We start from the raw sequence: 25,825 nt of genomic DNA, 5'->3' as shown, positions 1-25,825 counted from the left end.
GGTGACTATCCAGGCAGCTGGCTGTTTCTGTCAACTCACAAAATTTTTGGAAGTTGCTTTTGTGCACTTCCTGTTTTTATTTTTGTTAGCTAATATTATTTCCTTCTTGGGTCTCTGAGGGAGTTGAAGATTAGTTAGTTACAGTTGAAGATTAATTAGGATAGAAAGTGAATTAGATACATTTTGGACTTACTAAAATAGGATAGATAAGGGAATTATTTTCTCTGATTTGTCAAATACAAATGGACTAGACATCGTTTAGGTATTTGTTACTTGTATATATTGTATATAGTTATTGTATTTTTGTATATAGTTTTTCTTTTGTTAGTTATAACCTTTTGCCTTTTTACTTTTTATTAAAATAGAAAAGGGGAAATATGGTGATATTTTATTTGTACTGAAATGTGATTTTAATTTTATGTTAATAAATAAAGTTGCCCTGGAGTCAGAGCTATTAGAGCCATAGCAAGAGCATGATGGTTAGAAGAGCTAGGTAGATTTCTGTGTGTTCAGGGATACAGCCAGTATTGGAGACATATGCCTTTAAGACCTGGAGGGGGGTACTTACAGGCAGTGATGAGGCAGTCATGTGGTTGGGTTTACAACCAATGAGAAGGCAGAACAGAAAGGCTATTTAAACACAGACAAACAGGAAGTAGCTCTCTCTCGGGGAAGCTAGGAGCACTGCAGGAGGTAAGATTTTATCTCTGAGCTCTGACCTCTTGGCTTTCTCTTTTACATTGGCTCTGTGTTTCTTATTTTAATAAGACGATTGGTTACATCTACAGGCCTCCCTAGCTCTCTGCTTCCTCCCCTTCTCATGTGGTCTTCATTTACCATGGTCTCCTATTCCTTGTTCTCCCTCTGTTTTCTTGATCCAGCTAGGATCTCCCACTCTCTTTCCCGCGACCGTCGCCCATCATTGCTCCCTCTCATGACCAGGCTGTTCATGTAGATCTCATCCATTTCTCCGTGTCTTTTTTGGGGTCCCATTTTCCAGGTAGCCTCACTGGTGATGTGAGTAGCAGTCCAGTCATCCTTGTTCCACATCTAGCATCTTCCTATGAGTGAGTACATACCATATTTGTCTTTCAGAGTCTGGGTTACCTCACTCAGGATGATTTTTTCTAGATCCATCCATTTGCCTGCAAACCGCATGATGTCATTGTTTTTCTCTGCTGAGTAGTATTCCATTGTGTATATGTGCCACAATTTATTTATCCATTTTTCAGTTGAAGGGCATCTAGGTTGTTTCCAGGTTTTGGCTATTACAAACAATGCTGATATGAACATAGCTGAGCAAGTGCTCTTGTGGTATGATTGAGCATTTCTTGGGTATATGCCCAGGAGTGATATAGCTGGATCTTGGGGGAGATTGATTCCCAATTTTCTAAGAAAGCGCCACATTGATTTCCAAAGTGGTTGTACAAGCTTGCATTCCCACCAGCAGTGGAGGAGAGTTCCCCTAGTTCCACATCCTCTCCAGCATAAAGTGTCTTCAGTGTTTTTGATCTTAGCCACTCTGACATGCATAAGGTGCTATCTCAGAGTTGTTTTGATTTGCATTTCCCTGATGATTAGGGATGTTGAGCAATTCCTTAAATGTCTTTCAGCCATTTGAGTTTCCTCTGTTGAGAATTCTCTGTTTAGTTCTAAAGCCCATTTCTCAATTGGACTGTTGGTCGTTTTGATGTCTCAGTTCTTGAGTTCCTTATATATTCTGGATATCAGTCCTCTGTCACATGTGGGGTTGGTGAAGAATTTTTCCCATTCTGTAGGCTGTTGCTGTGCCTTGTTGACCGTATCCTTTGCTCTACAAAAGCTTCTCAGTTTCAAGAGGTCCCATTGATTGGTTTTTTGTCTCAGTGTCTGCGCTACTGGTGTTATATTTAGGAAGTGATCTCCTATGCCAATGCCTTCAAGACTACTTCCTACTTTCTCTTCTAGCAGGTTCAGAGTAGCTGGATTTATGTTGAGGTCTTTGATCCACTTGGACTTATGTTTTGTGCACGGTGACAGATATGGATCTATTTGCAGCCTTCTACACATTGACATTCAGTTATGCCAGCACCATTTGTTGAAGATGGTTTCTTTTTTCCATTGTACACTTTTGGCTTCTTTGTCAAAAATTATATGTCCATAGGTGTGTGGGTTAATGTCAGGGTCTTCAATTCGATTCCATTGGTCCACATGTCGGTTTTTATGCCAATACCAAGCTGTTTTTATTACTGTAGCTCTATAGTAGAGCTTGAAGTCAGGGAGTGTGATGCCTCCAGAAGTTGTTTTATTGTACAGGTTCCTTTTGGCTATCCTGGTTTTTTTGTTTTTCCATATGAAGTTGAGTATTATTCTTTCCAGGTCTGTGAAGAATTGTGTTGGTATTTTGATGGGGATTGCATTGAATCTGTAAATTGCTTTTGGTAAGATTGCCATTTTTACTATGTTAACCCTGCCTATCCATGAGCATGGGAGATCTTTCCATTTTCTGACATCTTCTTCAATTTCTTTTTTCAGGGACTTAACGTTCTTGTCATATAGGTCCTTCACTTGCTTGGTTAGTGTTAACCCAAGGTATTTTATGTCATTTGTGGCTATTGTAAAGGGTGATGTATCTCTAATTGCCTTCTCAGCTTCTTTGTCCATTGTATATAGGAGGGCTACTGATTTTTTTGAGTTGATCTTGTATCCTGCTATGTTGCTGAAGGTGTTTATAAGCTTTATCAATTCCTGGGTGGAATCTTTGGGGTCACTCAAGTATACTACCATGTCATCTGCAAATAGGGAGAGCTTTACTTCTTCCTTTCCAATTTGTATCCCCTTAATCTCCTTATGTTGTCTTATTGCTCTGGCTAGAACTTCAAGTACTGTATTGAATAAGTATGGGGAGAGTGGACAGCCTTGCCTCATTCCTGACTTTAGTGGAATTGCTTTGAGTTTCTCTCCATTTAATTTGATGTTGGCTGTTGGCTTGCTGTAAATTGCCTTTATTATGTTTAGGTATGTTCCCTGTATTCCTGATCGCTCCAAGACTTTTATCATGGAGGGGTGTTGGATTTTGTCAAATGCCTTTTCGCATCTAGTGAGATGATCATGTGGTTTTTTTCTTTGAGTTTGTTTATATGGTGTATTACATTGATGGACTTTCGTATGTTGAACCACCCTTGCATCCCTGGGATGAAGCCTACTTGATCATGGTGGATAATTGTTCTGATGTGTTCTTGGAGTCTGTTTGCCAGTATTTTATTGAGTATTTTTGCATCAATGTTCATGAGGGAGATCGGTCTGTAGTTCTCTTTCTTTGTTGCATCCTTGTTTGGTTTAGGAATCAGGGTAATTGTAGCCTCATAGAAGGAGTTTGGTAATGTTCCTTCTGTTTCTAGTATGTGGAACAATTTAGAGAGTATTGGTATTAACTCTTCTTTGAAGATCTGGTAGAATTCTGCGCTGAAACCATCTGGTCCTGGGCTTTTTTTGGTTGGGAGACTTTTAATGACTGTTTCTATTTCCTTAGGGGTTATTGGACTATTTAAATAGTTTATCTGGTCTTGATTTAACTTAGGTATGTGGTACCTATCCAGAAAAATGTCCATTTCTTTTAGGTTTTCCAGTTTTGTGGAGTAGAGGTTTTTGAAATATGACCTTATAATTCTCTGGATTTCCTCAATGTCTGTTGTTATGTCCCCCTTTTCATTTCTGATTTCGTTGATTTGGATTCTCTCTCTGTGTCTTTTGGTTAGTTTGGATAAGGGCTTGTCTATCTTGTTGATTTTCTCAAAGAACCAACTCTTTGTTTCATTAATTTTTTCTATTATTCTCTTAGTTTCTAATTTATTATTTTCCCCTCTCACTTTGATAATTTCCTGGCATCTATTATTCTTGGGAGACTTTGCTTCTTCTTGTTCTAGAGCTTTCAGGTGTGCTGTTAAGTCACTAGTGTGGGATTTCCCCAACTTCTTTATGTGGGCATTTAGTGCTATGAATTTCCCTGTTAACACTGCTTTCATACTGTCCCATAAGTTTGGGTATGTGGTGTCTTCATTTTCATTGATCTCTAGGAAGTCTTTAATTTCTTTCTTATTTCTTCCTTAACCCATTGGTGATTCAGTTGAGCATTATTCAGTTTCCATGAGATTGTAGGTTTTCTGTAGTTTTTGTTGTTGTTGAAATCTAACTTTAAACCATGGTGGTCTGAAAGAACACAGGAGGTTATTCTAATTGTTTTGTATCTGTTGAGATTTGCTTTGTGGCCAAGTATGTGGTCGATTTTAGAGAAAGATCCATGGGGTGCTGAGAAGAAGGTATATTCTTTCTTGTTAGGATGGAATGTTCTGTAGATATCTATTAGGTCCAATTGGGTCATGACATCAGTTAAGTCCTTTATTTCTCTGTTAAATTTCAATGTGGGAGATCTGTCCAGTGGTGAAAGTGGGGTGTTGAGATCTCCCACTATTAATGTGTGGGGTTTTATATGTGGTTTAAGCTTTAGTAATGTTTCTTTTACTTATGTGGGTGCCCTTGTGTTTGGGGCATAAATGTTCAGAATTGAAACTTCATCTTGGTGGATCTTTCCTGTGATGAGTATGTAATGTCCTTCTTGATCTCTTTTGATTGATTTTAGTTTGAAGTCTATTTTTTTGGATATCAGGATGGCTACCCCTGCTTGTTTCTTAAGACCATTTGATTGGAAAGTCTTTTCCCAGCCTTTTATTCTTAGGTAGTGCCTGACTTTGAATTTTAGATTTGTTTCTTGTATGCAGCAGAAAGATGGGTCCTGCTTTCGTATCCATTCTGTAAGTCTATGTCTTTTTATAGGTGAATTAAGTCCGTTGATATTAAGGGATATTAATGACCAGTGATTCATCATTCCTGTTATTTTTGGTGGTAGTGTGTGTGTACTTCTCTTCTTTGTGGTTTACTGTTGTGACTTTATCTATTGCCTGTGTTTTCGAGTGTGTATCTGACTACCCTCAGTTGGAATTTTCTTTCTAGTGCTTTCTGTAGGGCTGGGTTTGTGGATAGGTATTGTTTAAATCTGGCTTTGTCTTCGAATGTCTTGTTCCTTCCGTCTATGATGATTGAAAGTTTTGCTGGGTATATTAGTCTGGGCTGACATCCATGGTCTCTTAATGTCTGCATTACATCTGTCCAGGTCCTTCTGGATTTCAAAGTCTCCATTGAGAAATCGGGTGTTATTCTGATGGGTTTACCTTTATAGGTCACTTGGCCTTTTTCCTTGCCTGCTCTTAATATTCTTTCTTTATTCTGTACATTTAGTTCTTTAATTATTATGTGTCGAGGGGACTTTTTTTGGGGGTCTAATCTGTTTGGTGTTCTATAGGCTTCTTGTATCTTCATAGGCATTTCCTTCTTTACGTTGGGAAAGTTTTCTTCTATAATTTTGTTGAATATATTTTCTGTGCCTTTGAGTTGGTATTCTTCACCTTCTTCTATCCCTATAATTCGTAGGTTTGGTCTTTTCATGGTGTCCCAAATTTCTTGGACATTTTTGTTCATGACTTTGTTGGCTTTAGTGTTTCCTTCGACTGATGAAACTATTTCTTCTACTGTAACTTCAATGCCAGAAATCCTCACTTCCATCTCTTGCATTCTGTTGGTTATACTTGCATCTGAAGTTCCCGATCTTTTACTCAGGTTTTCTATTTCCAGCATTCCCTCTGTTTGTGTCTTCTTTATTTTTTCAATTTCCCTTTTCAGGTCTTGGACTGTTTCCTTTGTTTGTTTCATTGCTTTTTCATGATTTTCTTTCAGTACTTTATTGTTTTCTTCCAGTACTTTATTGTTTTCTTGCAGGACTTTATTGTTTTCTTCCAGGACTTTATTGTTTTCTTGCAGGGCTCTATTGTTTTCTTCTAATTTGTTTGCCCTTTCCTCTAGTTGTTTGCAGCGTTCTTCCAATTTTCTTGTCTTTTCCTCTACACAAGCCTCTACTTTCTTCATGATGTTACTCATAAGGCTACTTTCTTCTGCTTCTTCCAATTTTTGATGTTCAGGTCTAGATGTTGGAGGCGGGCTAGGTTCTGGTAATGCTATATTGCTCTTCATTTTGTTGTTTGTACTTCTGCCCTGATATCTGCCCATCTCCTTGTGGTTCCTTCTTGGTCTTATCAGTGTACTTGTTTCAGAAAGAGCTGACAGATTCAGGAAGTCTCTCTCTCTTGTCCAAAAGGGAGTTCTCTTGTCCAAATGGGAACTCCGGGGCAGGATGGAAGCTCTTATCTGGACCGGAAGTCTCTGGTCCAGAAGGGAAGTCGGGAGCAGGATGGGAGCTGGGGGCCAGTCTCTAAGTCTCAGGAGGAGGCTGGGGGTCTCAGGCAGATGGGCGTGGGGGTCGGGTGTGGAGATTACAGGGGCTGCTGGGGGGCTTGGAGAAGGGGATCCCTCCCCGTGGGGCTACAAGGGGACCTGCCCGGTGGCCAGAACCTGGGGCCAAGTTGGGCAGGTCTTCCCGGAGTGGCTGGTGCCCAGGGATGGGGTCCGGGTTGGGCCTGGATACTCACCTCTGGTCCAGAGGGGAAGTCGGGGGCAGGATGGGAGCTGGGGACCGGTCTCTAAGTCTCAGGAAGTGGCTGGGGTCTCGGGCAGGTAGGCGTGGGGGCAGGGCGCGGAGATTTCATGGGCTCTGGTCTAGAAGGGAAGTCGGGGGCAGGATGGGAGTTGGGGGCCGGTCTCCAAGTCTCAGGAAGTGGCTGGGGTCTCGGGCAGATGGGCGTGGGGGCAGGGCACGGAGATTACAGGGGCTTCAGGGGAGCTTGGAAAAGGGGATCCCTCCCAGTGGGGCTAGAAGGGGACCTGCCCGGTGGCCAGAACCTGGGGCCAAGTTGGGCAGGTCTTCCCGGAGTGGCTGGTGTCCAGGTGTCTGGTCATGGTGTTTTTATCACAGCAGTAGAAACCCTAACTAGTATCATCAAAGTAACAGTTTGAAGTAAAACACAGAAAGATAAAAGGAGGATATTTTTCTATTCAAAACAAAATACCTCATGGTTTTATATACATATAATCTGTTATTACTGACAATATATACTTTGTGTCTTTATCTAAGATGTTTCTACAAGGTAAGGTGGTCTCAAAGTCTCCAATGAAGACAGTTTGCCTAAAGTGAAACTTCTATCTTCCACCACACAGACACTGGAGGGCAAGGAATGGGGGATGAGGATGTAGATAGAGTTTTCCTGTCTGGCCCACAGTCAGGACAAATCTTTGTCACCTGCCAGTCCCACAGCCGCTCAGACCCAACCAAATAAACACAGAGACTTATATTGCTTACAAATTGTAAGACTGTGGCAGGCTTCTTGCTAACTGTTCTTATAGCTTAAATTAACCCATTTCCATAAGTCTATACCTTGCCACATGGCTGTGGCTTACCAGTGTCTTCACATTCTGCTTGTCCTGGCTGCAGCTGGCAGTGACTTCTTCTGCCTTCCTGTTCTTTCTTTTCTCCTCTCTGTTAGTCCCACCTAAACTTCCTGCCTAGGCACTGGTCAATCAGTATTTTAATTATTGACCAATCAGAACAACACATTTGCCATACAGACCATCCCATAGCATGAGGGCTTAGTTTTTTTTCAAATAACTATCTCTACTATGTCCATCAGGCATTGTAGTATTTATTTGATGCATGATTTCAAAAAGGAAAATCCTCTTTTAAAGACTATTCACATACAAAGGGAAGTTAAGCACACTGGTCCTTTATGGCCAAATATGGCTAGGAAGTTGTGTTATTTGCTCATAATCCACCATTCAGCCTTAGTAGCCATGGAAACAAGAATTTTTAAAGTGAGTAAATTCTCTGTCAACTGGCAGTCACTCACATTTAGTCTTACTAGAAGAGAAAAAGAGGCAAGTATTTTACATTCCCAGGTGGTTTTAATAATCACATTCAATTTCACGGAACAGAGAATGCCAGAAAGGGCCATTGACATGTGGGTAAGTGTCTAGAAGCCCCATGTGGGACGGCAGGTAATCATTGAGCTGCCCTGTGGGTTTTAGTTGTGTAGGTCCCTGATGTTGAGTTTATGAATTAACCTCTCTCTGTTGTGTCCTTACTTACAAAATGGGGGAAATGATTAGATGGGTGTCCTTAGTAAGATGTATGCATATTCCTGAAGTGTTTAAATGAGATTCTTCTTAAGCCAAGGACAGGAATGAATGGAAAGGATTGTGGGATCAACCGGTTAGAGAGACATTTCTCTGAGCTGAAATGTCTGCCTAATACAATTTCTTTTTTCTGAAGGTTTTTCCACTCTTTCTCTGACTGCATATATGGGCATTTACTGTTACTGGGAAGAACGACTGTGATCCTGCCACCTTCTAAATGAATCTTCTTGTCCATAATACACAAAGGTATAAAAACTTTATGTTATATATGGGAGCTTTCAAATATGGTCTTTATGAATCACATGCATCTACTCCACGTGTTTCAAACACGCGAAGAAACAGATACTGCCAAGCTAGCTCATTTTTTTTTCTGGAACACCAGCAATCTTCATTGTGTTCTCAGTACTGCTTCAAAGCACACTGTTCTTGGAGTCCATTGCCTCCAGCCTACCTTGGAAAGGAAGATGATGTGGGCAGGGTGTTACCCAAGCCACCATGAATTGTGAACTCATCTTGCTGATGAAACTTCCCTAATTGAACAGCTACTGCCTTCACTCAGTCAGGAAACACATTCTACAGAGACTTTAGAGCAGGGGGTAGCTGTTTAGGGAAGGTTTTCTGGCAAGGAGATCCAGTGTGTAGGCCCCTTCAACCTTCTGCATGCGCAGTTAGCAGTGATGTTATCACAGGCCTAGTGAGTAAATGACTCACCTCCTTCCTTCATCCTAAGACTGGAATTGAGAAAAGATGCAAAGAAGTTTGTTTCAAGTTACAATATAGAGTGTAAATTTTCTGTGAAAGAAGATATTTGCTAACAAAAATATGTCAGGATTCTTTTTTTTTACTGAAATGAAGCTAATTATCTAAAGATGAAATTTTAAGTAAGAGATATGCTAAAATTAGAAAAATCCACTTTTATGGATTTCTAAGATTTTATGTGTTAATTATCCATTTCCCCTATTCCTCTGACTCACTCTCTGGACAATTTTACATATAGATTTTGGTTTACAGATACTAAAGAAGAATTCAGGGTTTGTGTGTATTAGATAATCACTTCACCAGTGAACTCTATCCCCAGCTATATTACAGATAGATGTTGATGGGCATATGCTTTCTGGTTTCAATTATAAAATTTGTATAGCTTTCTTTAGAGAAGTGTACATTTCTGTAAAATTCACAAAGAGGAATGGCATTGTACACTATCATTTATGAGGTCTATCACGTATAGATCTCTTTTTATACACATATATTTATACACAAATTTATGTCAAGTGTGTTATTTTTGAATAAATGATTTTACTATGTGAATTATTTTCATTTTCTTTCACAGATGATTTCAGTTTGTAACAATCATGAAATGTTATAGTACTATATTTTCGAAATGACTATTAATTTGAGCATTACTCTGCTTTTTCCTCTCTTCATGGTATTAAAATATTTACAAATTGCAATTACGGGTAAAATAAGCATGACATTACATATGATATTGCAAACTCTCTTCTCATTGTCAGTTCTAAGCATTGAAATTCCTAGTCAACAAATATTATTATCTACTCTGTGAAGAATAATAATCTGTACAAAGACCACTGAAACATCTCTATGTGACAATAGGGACAAGGTATGAGAGCTCAGTGCTCTCTAAGCCATGACTCCTTCTGTTTTCCTGACTGCCCTTGTATTCTCACTGACTCTATTCTTCTTTGATGCCTTCTTCAGATTTGCCAACATGAAGGAGTACATCTTCAATTTCAGTGGCCTGATTTGCAGTACATCAGCTTTGGTATTGGAAATCATCCTTGCAAACAGCCAATGCTGGCGCCTGTGGGAGTTTAACAACAAGGTTGTGCAATTTGTGTCATTTGGACTCTGGGAAGCTTATTACACTCAGGACTTTAACATCTCTGGGTCTATGACCAGGATGTTGGTTCACACCCCTATCAATGAAACCTGGAACAAGTCATCTGAATTTCAGTATTTACAAGTCCTGATAGCGTGGGCCATTTTGATGAAAATCCTAGTCCTGATTTTCACTTCAGTGGCCATTAAGATCAGCTGCATGGAAGACCAATTCATTGATATCCAGCTGTTTTGCTACAAGATGTCTGCCATAATTTTAGCTGTGAGCAGCCTTTTCACACTTATCACTGTGACCTTGAACCACCTCGTAGACATCTATGGGCAAACCACTCTTGACTTTTCAGCCGACTTTCCCGTTAAAAAGGAGGACATTATAAAGAAACACTGCACAAACGTGTTCCCAATGGGTGTCCTGACTGCCACGATGTCACTCTTTGGCGTGATTTTGTTTCTCTGTGAGATGATCTCCTTGACAGTACAGAGTCAGGTGAAGGGCCAGTGTGCTTCCAACCTGGCTGAGCAAAAGGTCTGAAGTGAGGGCTCTGGCATTTTAACATCTGCCAGGAGAATCCTTGAAGAAATTGCCCTTTATACACAGTACTGTGTAATCACCAATTCATTCTATATAAAATATCAACTTGATTTCTGGGAGTGTGTCTAAGTTTTATTCCTTCCTTGCTGTCAAACACATTCCATTCTTTAACTGTTTTCACATACTAAACTTCAGGTCATGATCCCATTCGACTGTGCCAACAAGCAATAGCAAGAAAGAGTACAGTACAACGGCATGTTTCCTAAGTAAACCTAGTGAATCCCATGAGCAATAAGGTTTGCAAGTAAACAGATACCTCAACACACAAAAAGAAACCACACTCTTGTGTGGAGACACTTAAGTATTCAAATCTCTGAAAGGTAGAGCAGGAAGTTTTAGCCTTGGCACTGCTGGGAGTGTGGGATGCTCTCTTGGAGAAAGAAGGCAATGCTGTTCACTGAGTATGCTAGTGCCATCTGTCATCTGTCTCTATTAGAAGGCAGTAGCCATCTCCTATTTCCCCAGTTGTGAATAAATGCTCCAAATACCCAGGCATTTCCAGTGTGCTCTGATGGTCCATGTGGTGGGTAGCATAGGACCATGCTAATCTATCAGCCATCCTTCAGGACCTTAAAAAAATCCTGATTTTCTTCCTGGGAACATTAGTCCCTATTCTTTAATCAGGTCAGCTTTCTGAGTGTGTGTTAGACTGTGTGAATACTTTCTCTCAATGGATGTATATCAATGGTTCTCAACCTGTGGTTTATGGTCCCTTTTCTGGGTTGAATGACCCTTTCACATGGATTGCCTAAGATCATTGGAAAACACAGATATTTACATTATGATTAATAAAAATAGAAAATTGCAGTTATGAAGTAGTAATGAAAACAATTTCATGGTTGGGGGGTCACTAAAACATGGGAAAGGGTTTTAGAGGGCCACAGCATTAGGATGTTTGAGAACAACTGATCTAGATCTTCCATCTCCTTCACCACCACCCACCATATCACATACCTGATTCATTTCTCTGACAAAATACATAACATGAGCAATAAAGGAAGGGAAGTTTATACTGGCTCTTAATTTGAGGAAATACACATAATGACTGAGAGATCATGGGGGCAAGTGTCCCAAGTTGCTTGCTACATTGCAATAGTAGTTAGGGAGCAGGGAGAGTCGTTAGAGCACTGCAGATGCTCACCTAGCTCTCTCCTGGTTATGCAGCCAGGAGCCTCAGTCTAAGGAATGATGCTCCTCTATTTCAGATGGCTCTTCCCAGCCCAATTAACCTCATCTTAACCTATTTGAGACATTTCCTTAGGCTTCTGTATTTCTTGATTTCAGACCCTGTTCACTCAACATTCAATATTAACCATTCCTAATCCTCTTCTTGACAATTTATGGTCCAAATATGTCATTTTTATTACATTAATTTTTTGTGGGTGTGTGGTTGTACCAGAACATTTGTGCCATGGCTTGTGGTGATGTTATAGGGGACTTGGTAAGCAGTAGCCTTCTAGGAGTATATGAATTTCATTAATTCGAGTGGACAAATTATGTATGTGCTGGAAATTCAACCCACACAGGACAGAGAGTAGAGTGACAGGTGAAGATGGTAGAGTTACATCTATAGATATGTGACAAGGAATTTTAAACTGGAAGCCAATGGGTTGAAAATAACAGAGATATGCGTGTTCCTGACAGAAAGTAACTATTATAAACTCAATATACCCAGACTCAACTGAGCACAGAAGCAAGATCAGATGTCAGGAAATGTTTTGATTATGAGCAATGTGTGGCTGATGACAGGATATAGAATCATAGAACAAAAAGACTTCTAAACATGTATGTGAGAATATTTAGGCTAGGATAAGTGAGGTGGATGATTTATGATAAATATGGGTGGCATCATTCCATGAGCAGTGGACTCAGACTGCATTAAAAAAGAAGACCAGAGTCATTCATAGCTCTCTGTTCCCTGGTGATAGGCACAGAGTGACCAGAAGCCTCATACTTCCTACACCATACACTCTTTGCTGTTATAGTACCCTCAAACTGTGAGAAAATAATATTCAAATATCCACTCTTTCCTGTCTTTCATCATGTCAGATATTTGTCACAACCATGAGACTGGAAAGTAAAGTAGAAAATTGGTCCTTGGAATAGAATTGTTCCAGTTAATATTATTAACCTAACCATGAACTTATTAAACTTTTGGAATCAGTACTTGAGTAATGTGGAAATATTTGGACCTATGCCTTAGAAATACACTCAAATGTTCTAAAAACAGATTTTAATTGGCCATTCCATGGGGAGTGTGCAACTCTAGAAGGATGTGGAGAGTTGGGAGCTGCTTATGAGTATTCAAAGAGGATCAAGGAATGTAAGGTGAAAGGGGCCAGGGGTCATTCATGTTCTATGCTGGCACAGAGCTGGCTGCATTGTACCTGTGTCCTAAAAACCTGAATATGGTTGAACTTAAATTTGTAGAATAATTTGTCTTGTGCAGGACATTACAAAGCAGGATCGCCTTCAGGTTGTGGCACAGGAAATGATCAGGACTCTTACACAGGTTTATAATACAAAACAAATCAGCAATTGGGACTAAAACCACAGTCATTTGAAAACAGAGAGCCCTAATTGAAACCCTGTTTGAAAAGTCCTTTGCAGCTGTGATTCACCGACCTGGGGATGTACCTCCCTGTGGTCAGCACACAGAGGCTGCAGTAGAGAAAAGCAACAAGGAACTCCTTACCCTCACTTATGGTTACTCTAAGGCCTGCAGAGGGGTTTGGGGTGTTTCTTGCCTGTATTCCTCCTCTCATAAGTACAAAGCTCAAAACTATCACAATGTGGCTTTTTATGATTTTTCTTAAATCACATGATCACTTCGGGTTGTAATTGTTTTCATAGATTCACACTATGATAGATGGTACCTCACCAGCACAACACAGTTATCAACTGGCTGTTCCAGATCCTATATATACACAGACAAATGTATCCTAATGCAGCCTTCTTGACTGGCATGAAGAGTCTGCTTTCCAACCAAGGGCTCCCTTCTTTCTGGTCAATACCTGGAAACATCATGTCTTCTCAGCAAGAATTAGCCAGAACTCCATTTGCACACAGTCTGGTGCCATCCAATGTTAATCTGTGAGAAAGGGCAATGTAGAGAAGTTGAGGGAAATTGTTTATTCTAAAAAATTATGCCTGTCTCCTTTAAAAAAGAATGCTCATTTCTTACACCAACTAGGAGATTGGGACTGGTAAAATTTGCTAACAGGCACGAAGCAGAGGCAAGAGAAACTGTTCAAGGAACACTTGCTTAGGACCAATAATGAAGGAGAGGGACTCTAGAGGGGGCATTGCCAATCAAAATGATCTGACCTCAGCTTCAGAGCAGATTCCCAGCTAGAGTGCACCTCCCATTGCCTTGTGCACTAGTTCACAACCTGTGGTTTGAGACCCCTTTGACAACCCTCTAGCTCCAAAAATATTGACAATACAATTCTTTAAATTAACAATATTACAGTGATGAAGTAGCCCTGAAAACATTTTATGGTTAGGGGTCACTATAATAGGAGGAACTCTATTAGAGGGGTGCAGCATTAGAAAGGTTGAGAACCACTAGTCTAGAGGATACTGTTTGACAGTTTTAATAAAGTTTGTGCAGTTTTGCTTCTTTTTCGTTCCCTATGCCCAGAGACTATCTGTTTCTCTGTCAATTTGCAACTGTTAGGGACTCTCACAATTGTTCACTCTTGTGGGGAGTTCTTTTTGTGTCTTTCTCAGATCCATACCTTTTACTTTCTATCAGAATCCTTCACATCTCTGTCAGTGTCACTTTTGGCAGGCAGCTACTGCATTCCTTTCCTCCCTCAGGTCTGGAATCGCCCTGCTCTGTCTAGTACCCTTCTCTACTCAATTGTTATTTCCCTTTCCTGTCTTTCTGAGTTTTCTTTCCAGGACCTAAGTTTTTAACCCCAATGAACTTGGATGATACCTTCAAGCTTTGACCCCTCACTCTAGACCCATATAACACACCTAAAAGTTGACTCTTGACCTCCATATGTCTGCAGTTGCACATGGTCTCATGTTAGAAAATAACACATAAACACTCCAAACACTTGCACACAAGTAAATGAATGTAATAATGTAATACTATGAAGTGAAATTGGCAAGAAGTGGGCTTAAGATGCTTAATACTGAATGATGAAAAGACAAGAGCTAGAGTCAAGAAGAGGATAAGAGCTTCTGGTTAATGTCAAAGATTTTCTAGATTCAGTGTGAGAATATCAGCCCTAAATGTAGATGGCATCATTCTATGGACTATGAACCCAGACTGCATATAAAGCAGAAAGCTGAGCACCAGCAGTCATTGCTCACTGCTTCCTAACTGCTGATATACTACTTACTACAAGCAACTTCGTGCTCTTATCCTCATGACTTCTTGGGCATGATGGCATGTTCCCTCACACTGACAGCCAAAATAAACCTGTCCTTCCTGAGTTACTTATGTCAGGACTTTTGTCCCAGAGATGAGTCAAGTATCTAACCTGGTGGATCTTGGTTATGAGGGTGGAAGAGCAAGATACACTGAGAGAAAAATATCCATGTGAAATAATACACACAGAAGCTGACCATGTGGAAGAATTGGAACTGAAGTTCCCAGGAAGCAAGTCAGGGCTCTAATAAAGATCCTCCAATGGACACTGATAGACTAGAACTTCATGATTTTGGACACTTGATATGGAAAGACCAGATTCTCTCTAAGTATCAAAAGGCTCTAGAAAACATCCAAAATCTTTGTTCAAAATCTTTATAAAATATTCAGTGTCTCATAACTATTGGTTTCTATAAAATTAAAAAAATTAAAGCAAGTTGAATACTTTCTTTTCCCAAATGTCCTATTGGCATATCATCTATAAAATTGTATAAGTCTTCCTAAATGTTTGTTTCTGCTCTTCTCTAAAGACATTTAACATTATTGGTCTTCTTGTAGTCCCAGTTCAATTAAAATTTAAAGCTGACTTTGGAGATGGAGAATGGCTCTCTCCTTCTTTAAACTCAAGCATGTTGTTAAAAGGAAAATGCAAACTCCCTGTATCATGCCAGAAGAAAAGAGCCATCTTCTGCTATGGGACAGGAGAAAAGCTAAATTAACTAAGGGACTATTGTATTACTAATCTCAAATCATTGATTCTACTCTGATTCTTTAAACTTTTCTTAAGGTATGAATTTTATATCAAAATTTACAAGATTAATATATATATATATATATATATATATATATATATATATATATATATACAGATATACATACATTTTAAACTTTGTTAGAATACGAATGGTCATATAGAATACTAACTAATTCTAGAAAAAAGGCTTCAATTAGCTGCATATATCTGCGTATATATGTCTTTGTGTTCGAGTCTCTTATCAGTTTTCTACAGGAAATCACGGCCAGGCCTAACATCAACTGAAGTCTCCAGGAAGAATATGGGGCCCCACAACAACAACAATTCCACATGGACAATAATAATATCACAAAGCTGACAAACATCATCTACAGATCAGCTTTGAACTACAAAGTGCTCAGAGCAATTTTGAGAGGGCTTGCTGAGATGATCCAGTCTCAAAGACTACTTGAATAAGGACTTGAGATAAACAGTGAACTTTGGCATTATACACAGACTGGATAGTGAAGGATATAGTTACCTTTCCTAGAATTTGACAATTAACCTAAAATTTTTCTTTTCAGGATAAAGATACCTTTGCCCATACCCAGCAGGAAGCAATTTTAAGAATACGACGCCCACATTCCCAAAGAGGTGGTGTGGGGCAAGTGGTTTTTTTGGTCTTTTAATGGGTTTTGGGTCTGGGATAATTTTTATTGTTTAGGGGGTTGGTTACAAGTTGTTGTCAAGGGTTAGGAAAAGGGCTAAGCAAAGGAGATTAGATTTCTTGTTTTTTTTTTTAAAGAAAAAGACAATTACTAGTTTTAAATACTTTACATTGGATTGTTTTATATTATATACAAATTATATATATTGAAATTGATATTGTTAGAAAATGCTATATGTATATTTCTAATTGTACTTATACCATTCATTTAACAATGTAATGCAATTTTCTGATCCTTGAATGTTATTATTACCAACTTTTAGGAGATAAAGAAATGAAAGTTAGTAGTTAGACATTATAATGGAACTTGTAGTCATATTAGGTATGTTTTCAAGATTGAGCAGATATATTTTAGATAGACAGGTCATCTTCAAACCCTTCAGAGATCTACAGAATATGACATTTAAAATGTTTTAATAACTTTGAAATTTTTTCTTTTTGTTATGACAATGAGACATGTCGACTCCTGGCAGTACCATTCTACTTCAGAGAGAATATGGGCATTGAAGAAACTTTCATTGTGGCAAAAGTTAGCCACTGGACAACAAAGTATACTCGAATCAACTGCTGACAAACAGGACAGACAGGACATGAAACAAAGGACTACCGATTCTTGCCAAAACAAGTGTGGTTATGGCTTTATCAAAAGGCATCTTCTGAGGCCAGGACAATATGGCACCATCCCTGAAGTGGCCTTCGCAATCTGAAAAAGATACAGGGCCCTTTTCTTCAAAGACAGCTGAAGATGCAGTGGGCTGATGGCTTCTGATGTGCAGTGGAACGACAGCTGAAACAGTTATTCTTGAAGAGTAACTAAACTCACACCTCTTAATAGTAGACTGGCATTTAATAGAAGGATATGGAGAAGAACAGGATGCTGAGATGAAGCCACACACACACACACACACACACACACACACACACATACACACACATACACACACAAACACACACACACACACACACACACACACACACACACACACACACACACACATAGCCAAGAAGAATGGACAGTTGAATTTAAAAAAAATTAACAATTTCCAGAATTTAAAATCCTGACTCATAACAGGACACTAGTGGAATTCAGGTGTTTCTGGTACATGGACTGCTCTCACCCAATGTGAGGTCGAACTATTGACCTTGTGTACATCCTACTTCACAAATGAGTCTGTCAGATATGCTAAAGATAGGCTGAAGATGATGCCCCAACACTGCGGAGAAACGTCAGATGACTGTCCAGGCTGTTTCTATCAACTCACATTTTTTTTTGGAAGTCCCTTGCATGTACTTCCTGTTTATATTTTTTATTAGGTAATGTTATTTCCTTCTTGGGTCTCTGAGGGAGTTGAAGATTAGTTAGTTATAGTTGAAGATTAGTTAGTTATAGTTGAAGATTAATTAGGATAGAAAGTGAATTAGATACATTTTGGACTTACCAAAATAGGATAGATAATGGAATTATTTTCTCTGGATTTGTCAAATACAAATGGACTAGACATTGTTTAGGTATTTATTACTTGTATATATTGTATATAGTTATTGTACTTTTGTATATAGTTTTTCTTATGTTAGTTATAAGCTTTTTCCTTTTTTCTTTTTATTAAAATATAAAAGGGGAAATATGGTGATATTTTATTTGTACTGAAATGTGATTTTATTTGTATATTAATAAATAAAGTTGTCTGGGGGTCAGAGCTAATAGCAAGCCATTGCAGAAGCTGGGCAGTGGTTGTGCATGCCTTTAATCCCAGCTCTTGGGAGGCAGAGCTAGGTAGATCTCTGTGTGTTCAAGGATACAGCCAACATGGAGACACATGCCTTTAATCTCAATACCAACCATAGAAGACCTGGAGGTCTGTACAGACAGGCAGTACAGATGAGGCGGTCGTGTGGTTGGGGTTACAACCAATGAGAAGGCAGAACAGAAAGTCTATATAAAGACAAACACACAGGAAGTAGGTCTCTCTTGGCTGAAGAGGCTAGCTGCAGAGTGAAGGGTAAGGCTCTTAGCTCTGACCTCTCGGGCTTTCATATTTGCATTGGCTCTGTGTTTCTTTTTTTTTTTTTGTTTTGTTTTTCGAGACAGGGCTTCTCTGTGTAGCTTTGCGCCTTTCCTGGGACTCACTTGGTAGTCCAGGCTGGCCTCGAACTCACAGAGATCCGCCTGGCTCTGCCTCCCGAGTGCTGGGATTAAAGGCGTGTGCCACCACTGCCCAGCAGCTCTGTGTTTCTTATTTAATAAGAAGGTTACTTCTACAGACTGCCACTCCGTGTCCTCAGGGCTCTGACTGGAGGGAAGACAGACACTCCCCACCTGATGCTTAACCCCTAGCCACTGCTTAGGCAGATGCTAGCCAGCCTGAACCCCAAAGAACTCGGCTGGTGGGATTCCAGCCATGCATGCATGATGAGTAACAGCTGCATTGCAGGCTGGCCTTTCAGAGGCCCGAGGCTCTGTAAGGCAGGAGGAGGCCACCCGTGGTCCTCAAATCTTGGTGGCAAGAAGACAGCCTCCCCTGCCTGATGGTTAATTGCTCAGACATGGGCAAGCAGACCGTGACCCACAAGGCCCTGGCTGGTGGAATGAATGCCACCTGGGATCCTCAAGGCTAGGGCTACCCTGCCTGATGCTTACCTGCTCAGACAGGTGCCAGAACCCCATATTTCTGGGTGGCCAGAAGACAGCCACCCAGGTTCCTCAAGGACCTGTCTGGCAACATGTCAGCCATGCAGGGTCTTCAAGTCCCTGGCTGGAGTATGAGAATATTCAGGGATCCTCAAGGCTCCGCCTGGCAGGAAAACAGCTACCCTGCCTGATGCTTAACTGCTCAGACAGGTGCCAGAAACCCCATGTCTCCGGGTGGTGGGAAGACAGCCTATTCGGGTTCCTCAAGGCCCTGTCTGGGGAGATGACAGCCACCGGGGTCTTCAAGGCCCTGGCTGGAGAATAAAAGTATCCCGGGGCCCTAAAGTCTCTGGCTGGTGGGAAAACAGCTACCCTGCACTATGCTTAACTCTTCAAAAGGGTCGCAGACGCCCCTATCTCCGGGTGGCAGGGAAAGAGACAAGCGGGGTACTCATGGCTATTGCCAGTGGGAAGACAGCCAAACCTGCCTGATGAATAAATGCTCAGACAGTTGCTAGGTGGCAGGAACTTGCAAGGCCCAGTCTTGCTGAAAAATGGCCACCCCAACCTGAGGTTTAACCTCTCAGACTCGGCCACCCTCCGGGACTCCCAAGGCCCCATCAGGCTGGAAGGCAGCCACCCGGGGTCCTCAAGGCCCTCTCTGGCAGCATGTCAGCAACTTGGGGTCTTCAAGGCCCTGGCTGGAGGATGAGAATATCCAGGGGTTCACAAGGCTCCAGGTAGCCTTGAAACAGCCACCCTTGCCTGATGCTTAACTGTTCAGAGGTGTGCTACCGGGCCAGGTCTTGCAAAGCCCAGGCTGGCTGGAAGACAGCCGCCTGCACCTGTGGCTTAAACTCTCAAGTTTGGCCACCCTACGGGACCTACAAGGCCTCATCAGGCATAAAGAGAGACACCCAAGTTCCTCAAGACTCCGGCTAGCGGGAAGACAGCCACCTCTGCCTGATGCTTAACTGCTCAGAAGGGTTCTAACTGTTGGGAACCCCAAAGCCCTGACTGGTGGGAAGAGAGCCACCCAGGGTCCTCAAGGACCGGGCCGGTAGGATGACAGCCACCTCCCCCTGTTGCTTAACTGCTCAGACAAGGGCAGGCTGGCTACGAACCCCAAGGCCCCCGCTTATGGGATGAGAGCAACTTAGGGTCCTCAAGGCCCTGGCTGTTGGGATGTCAGCCACCCGGTATCCTCAAGGGTCCCGCTTACATGAAGACAGCCACGCCCACCTCATGCTTACATACTTAGAAGGGTGCTAGGAGGCCTGGACCCCCAGGTCCCTGCCTGGCAGGAAGACAGCCACCCAGGGTCCTCAAGACTCTGACTGGTGGGAAGAAAGGCAACCGTGGATGATGTTTAAATGCTGAGACGGAGGCCAGGTGACTTTGATCCCTAGGACCGTCCTGATGGGTAGACAGCCACCCAGGGTCCTCGAGGCTTTGGCTGGTGGGAAGACAGGCAGCACTGCATGATGTTCAAATGCTCAGATGTGGGCCAGCCTACCAGGATCCCTATGCCTTTGCTGGCCGGATGACAGCTACCCAGGGTTCTCAAGGCTCCACCTGATGGGAAGACAGCCAACCCTGCCTGATGCTTAACTGAATTGTGCTAGCCCACAAGGAACCACAAGGACCTGGCTGGTGGTAAGAGAGCCAGCCTGGTTCCTTAGGGCCCTGGGTGGTGAGGTGACATCCACCCAGGTTCCTCGAGGACCTGGTGGGTAGGATGACTGCCACCTTCACCTGATGCTTAACTGCTCAGATAAGGGCAGGCTGGCTGGCATCCCCAAGGCCCTCACTGACAGGATGACAGACACTTAGGATCCTCAAAGCTCTGGCTGGTGGGATGACAGCCACCCAGTGTCTTCAAGGCCCCAGCTGGTGGGTTAAAAGCCACTAGGTGTCCTTAAGTCTCCAGCTCTCAGGAAGATAGCCAACCCAGCCTTAACCTTAACTATTCAGATGTGGGCAAGCTGGCCAGGAAAACCAAGATTCCTGCAGGTGGGGCTGAAAGCCACCTAGGGTCCTGAATCCCCTGGCTGGTGGGATGACAGCCACCTGGGATCCTCGAGGGTCAAGCTTGCCTGAAGGCAGACACACCCACCTGATGCCTAAGTGCTCAGAAGATGCTAGCCGGCTTGCACCCACAGGTCCATACCAGGCAGGAAGACAGCCTCCCAGGGTCCTCAAGGCTCTGGCTGGTTGGAAGACAGACAGCCATTCATGATGTTTAGATGCTCAGAATTGGGCCAGATGACCGGGATCTCCATGACCCTGCTAGCGGCATGACATCCACCCAGGGTTCTCAAGGTCCTAGCTGGTGGCATGAGAGTCACCTAGAATCCATAAGGCTCCCAATGGCAGACCACAGCCAGCCCAACCTGATCCTTAACTACTCAGAAGGGGCCAAGCCTGCTGGGACCACCAAGGTCCCAGCTGGTGGGAACAGAGTCCCCCAGTGTCCTCAAGGCCCTGCTTGGTGGGAAGAGAGCCCCCCCCAGAGTTCCCAAGGTTCCTGCTTGGTGGGAAGACAGCCACCTGAGGTCCCCAAGGCTCTGGAAGGCATGAAGACAGCTACCCTGCCTGATGCTTCACTGTTCAGATAGGGGCTGGGATCCCCATATCTGACTGATGGGAAGACAGTCAATTGGAGTCTTCAAGGACCTAACTGGTAGGATGTCGCTCAACCAGGGTGCTCAAGGCTCCAACTGATGGGAAGACAGCCAGCCCTGCCTGTTTCTTAACTGATGAGCGAGCTGGGACACAGAAAGCCCAGGCAGGCTGGAAGACAGCCACCCCAGCCTGACCCTTAACTGCTCAGACAAGCCAGCCAGCTGACACCACCAGGGTTCCAGCTGTCAGGAAGACAGCCACCCCAGCCTGACTTTTAACTGCTCAGACAGGCCAGCCAGCTGAGACCACCAGTGTTCCAGCTGTCAGGAAGACAGCCTCCGGAGGTCCTCAAGGCTCCCTGCTTGTGGGGAGAGAGCCACCTCTGCCTGATGCTTGACTGCTCTAAGGAGAGCTAGGTGACTGCCCCCCTAGGCACTGGCTAACAGGAAGACAGCTACTGTACCTGATGCTTAACTGTGCAGTAGTTAAGCATCATCTCTGACTGTTGGGGGAAAAGCCACCCGGGATCCTCAAGGCCATGTCTGGGGCGGGGGATGTCAGCTACTCGGGGTCTTCAAGGCTCTGGCTGGTAGGATGAGAGTCTCCCTGGGTGCTCAAGGCTACTGCTGGTGGGAACACAAATACCATGCCTGATGCTTCACTGTCAGACAGAGACTGGGAACCCATATCTCAGGGTGGTGTGAAGACAGCCAACTGGGTCCTTGAGGCCCTGGGTGGTGGGAAGACAGCCATGTCTCCCCCAACCCAGCCGCTCAGACAGAGGCTAGCTTGTTTGAACCCCTAAGTCTCAGCCATCCATGCATGATGCTTATCTACTCAGTCCCTGGCTAGCCTTTGTGGCCCCTGAAGCTATGGCTGTCAGGAAGTGGACAACCCGTGGTCCTCAAGGCTCTTGGTGGCAAGAAGACAGCCTCCCCTGCCTGATGGTTAACTGCTCAGACATGGGCCAGCTGACCACGACCCCCAAGGCCCTGGCTGGTAAGATGACAGCCACCCGAGGTCCTCAAGGCTCCCGGTTTGTGAGATTACAGCCACTACTGCCTCATGCTTCACTGTTCAGATGGGTGCTAGCTGGCCTGAACATTCAAGGCCCAGGCTGGCTGAAAGACAGCCACCCCGTCCTGAGGCTTAACCTCTCAGACTGGGCAAGCCTGCGGGGCCCCCAAGGATCCATCATCAGGAAGGCAGGTAATGGGGGTCCTCAAGGCTCCAGCTAATTGGAAGAGAGCCATCCTGCCTGATGCTTAACTGCTTAGACAGGTGTTAGACTTTCACGAAACCTAAGGCCCTGTTTGGTGGGAAGAGAGCCACCGGGGTCCTTAAGGACCTGGGTGGTGAGATGACAGCTACCAAGGGTCCTCTAGGACCTGATGGGTAGGAAGACAGCCACCTCCTCCTCAAGATTAACTGCTCAGACAGGAGTCAGCTGGCTGGCATCGCCAAGGCTTTCAATGATGGGATGAGAGCCACCCAGGATCTTCAGGGCCACAGCGGGTGGAATGACAACCACCAGGGGTCCTCAAGGCTCCAGCTGGCTTTAAGACAACCCCACCCACCTGATGCCTAATGTGCTCAGAAGGGTGCTAGCTGGCCTGGACTCACAGGTCCCTCCTGCTGGGAAGACAGCCACCAGGGGTCCTCAAGTCTCTGGGTGGTGTGAAGACACCCATCCCTGAATGATGTTTCAATGCTCAGACTGGGGCCAGTTGATTGGGATTCCCATCGCCCTGCTGGCTGGATGACAGCAACTTAGGGTCCTCAAGGCCCTGGCTAGTGGGGTGGCAGCCACCCAGTGTCTTCAAGGACCCAACGTGTGGGATGACAGTCACCGGGGTTCCTCAAGGCTCCGGCTGGCTGGAAGACAGCCAACCCTTTTGGAATCTTAACTATTCAGAAGCAGGCAAGCTGGCCAGGAATCCCAAGGCCCCCCGCTGTTGGGAAGAGAGCCACCTAGGGTCCTCAAAGCCCTGCCTTGTTGGATGACCGCATCCCATGATCCTCGAGGGTCCAGCTTGTCTGAAGACAGCCATGCCCACCTGATGCCTCTGTGCTCAGAAGGGTGCTAGCTGGCCTGGTCAAACAGGTCCCTACCTGTCCCTAAGACAGCCACCCAGGGTCCTCAAGGCTCTGGCTGGTGGGAAGACAGCCAGCCCTGCATGATGTTTAAATGCTGAGACTGATGCCAGCTGACATGGATCTCCATGGCCCTGCTGGTACAATGACAGCCACCTGGGGTCTTCAAGGCCCTGGCTGGTGGGATGACGCCCAACCAGGTTCCTCAAGGCTGCACCTGATGGGAAGAGAACCAGCCCTGCCTGATGCTTAACAGCTCATACAGGTGCTATCCTCCAGGGACTCCCAAGGCCCAGGCAGGAAAACAGCCACCACAGCCTAATCCTTAACTGCTCAGACAGGCCAGCCCGCCTAGACTCCTAGGGTTGCAGCTGGCAGGAAGATAGCCACCAAGAGTCTTCCAGGCTCTGGCTGATGGGAATACAGCCAAGCCAGTGCTCCTCCCCTCCTTCAGACAGAGGCTAGCTTTCCTGAACTCTGATGACCCCTGCTGGTGGAATTCCAGCCATCCATGCATCATGAGTAACTGCTCAGTCACTGGCTAGCCTTTGGGATTCCCAAGGCTCTGACTGGCAGGAAGAGGCCACCCGTGGTTCTCAAGGATCTTGGTGGCAAGATGACATCCTCCCTTGCAGCATGGGTAACTGTTCAGACAGGGGCCAGCTGACCACGCCCCCCAAGGTCCTGGCTGGCAGGATGACAGCCACCCAAGGTCCTCGCAGATCCAGCTTGTAAGAAAGCGGCCACTACTGCCTGGTGCTTAACTGCTCAGAGGGGTGCTACTGGGTCAGGTCTTGCAAAGCCCAGGCTCCCTGGAAGACAGCCGCCTGCAACTGTGTCTTAAACTCTCAAATTCGGCCACCCTCCGGGACCCCCAAGGCCCCATCAGGCAGGAAGAGAGACACCCGGGGTCCTCAAGGCCTTGTCTGGCATGCATGTCAGCCAATCGGGGTCTTCAAGGCCCTGGCTGGAGGATGAGAATATCCAGGGGTCTACAAAGCTCCGGGTAACCTTGAGACAGCCAGCCCTGCCTGATGCTTAACTGCTCAGAAGGACGATAGCCAGTCGGGAACCACAAGGCCCTGGCTGGTGGGAAGAGAGCCACCCAGGGTCCTTAGGGTACTGGGTAGTGATATGACTGACACCTAGGTTCCTCAAGGACCTGGCCAGTAGGATGACAGCCACCTTCACCTGACGCTTAACTGCTCAGACAAGGGCCAGCTGGCTGAGAACACCAAGGCCCCCAGCGATGGGATGCGAGCCACTTAGGATCCTCAAGGCCCTGGCTGTTGGGATGTCAGCCACCCAGTATCCTCAAGGGTCCAGCTTGCCTGAACACAGTCATTCCCACCTAATGCTTATTTGCTCAGAAGGGTGCTAGAATGCCTGGACCCCCAGGAACCTGCCTGGCCAGAAGACAGCCACCCTGGCTCTTCAAAGCTCTGGCGGGTTGGGAGACAGTCAGCTCTGCATGATGTTTAAATGCTGAGACTGGGGCCGGCCGACATGGATCCCCATGGCCCTGCTGGTGGCACGACAGCCACCCAGGGTCCTCAAGGTCCTGGCTAGTGGCATGAGAGTCACCTGGAGTCCTCAAGGCTCCTGCTGGCAGGACATAGCCGCACCCACCTGATCCTTAACTACTCAGATGGCAACACATCCGCTGCGTCCCCCAAGGTCCCAACAATTGAGAAGAGAGCCATCCTGTGTTCTCAAGGCCATATTTGATGGGATGAGAGCTCCTCCGGGTCTGCAAAGCTATGGCTGGCAGGAAGACAGCTATTCATGAACAATGCTTAACTCTGCACACCAGGGATAGAAGGCAGAAACTCTGAAGACCCAGCTGGAAGGACGAAAGCCACCCCTCCCTGATGTTTAACTATTTTGAAGAGGGGCAAGCCTGCTGGGACCACCAAAGTCCCAGCTGGAAGGAACAGAGCCATCCAGGGTCCTCAAGTCCCTGTGTGGTGGTAATCTAATTGTACTGAAATATTATTTTGATTGTATGTTAATAAATAAAGTTGTCTGGGGGTCAGAGCTATTAGAGCCATAGCAAGAGTGTGGTGGTG

General features: G+C 44.3%; 2 protein-coding genes across 2 annotated transcripts in view; both read left to right on the top strand.

The window, feature by feature from the left end:
• LOC143266776 (protein VCF1-like) overlaps window positions 1-25,825 on the top strand; it is a 463,727-nt gene that overhangs the window by 204,656 nt on the left and 233,246 nt on the right. The window lies entirely within an intron of this gene.
• LOC143270928 (uncharacterized) lies at window positions 9,842-10,614 on the top strand. The gene has a single exon (XM_076562286.1). It carries the CDS (start codon window positions 9,842-9,844, stop codon window positions 10,502-10,504), a length of 663 nt encoding a protein of 220 aa, XP_076418401.1. The 3' UTR covers window positions 10,505-10,614.

The sequence above is a fragment of the Peromyscus maniculatus genome, chromosome X (genome assembly GCF_049852395.1).
Source record: "Peromyscus maniculatus bairdii isolate BWxNUB_F1_BW_parent chromosome X, HU_Pman_BW_mat_3.1, whole genome shotgun sequence".
NCBI classification, from domain to species: Eukaryota; Metazoa; Chordata; class Mammalia; order Rodentia; family Cricetidae; genus Peromyscus; species Peromyscus maniculatus.
This window is presented reverse-complemented; position numbering and strand designations above follow the sequence as displayed.

Bases quoted from the DNA above. Each gene is read 5' to 3' on its own strand.
- LOC143270928 (XM_076562286.1), top strand. From the start codon at position 9,842: ATGAAGGAGTACATCTTCAATTTCAGTGGCCTGATTTGCAGTACATCA.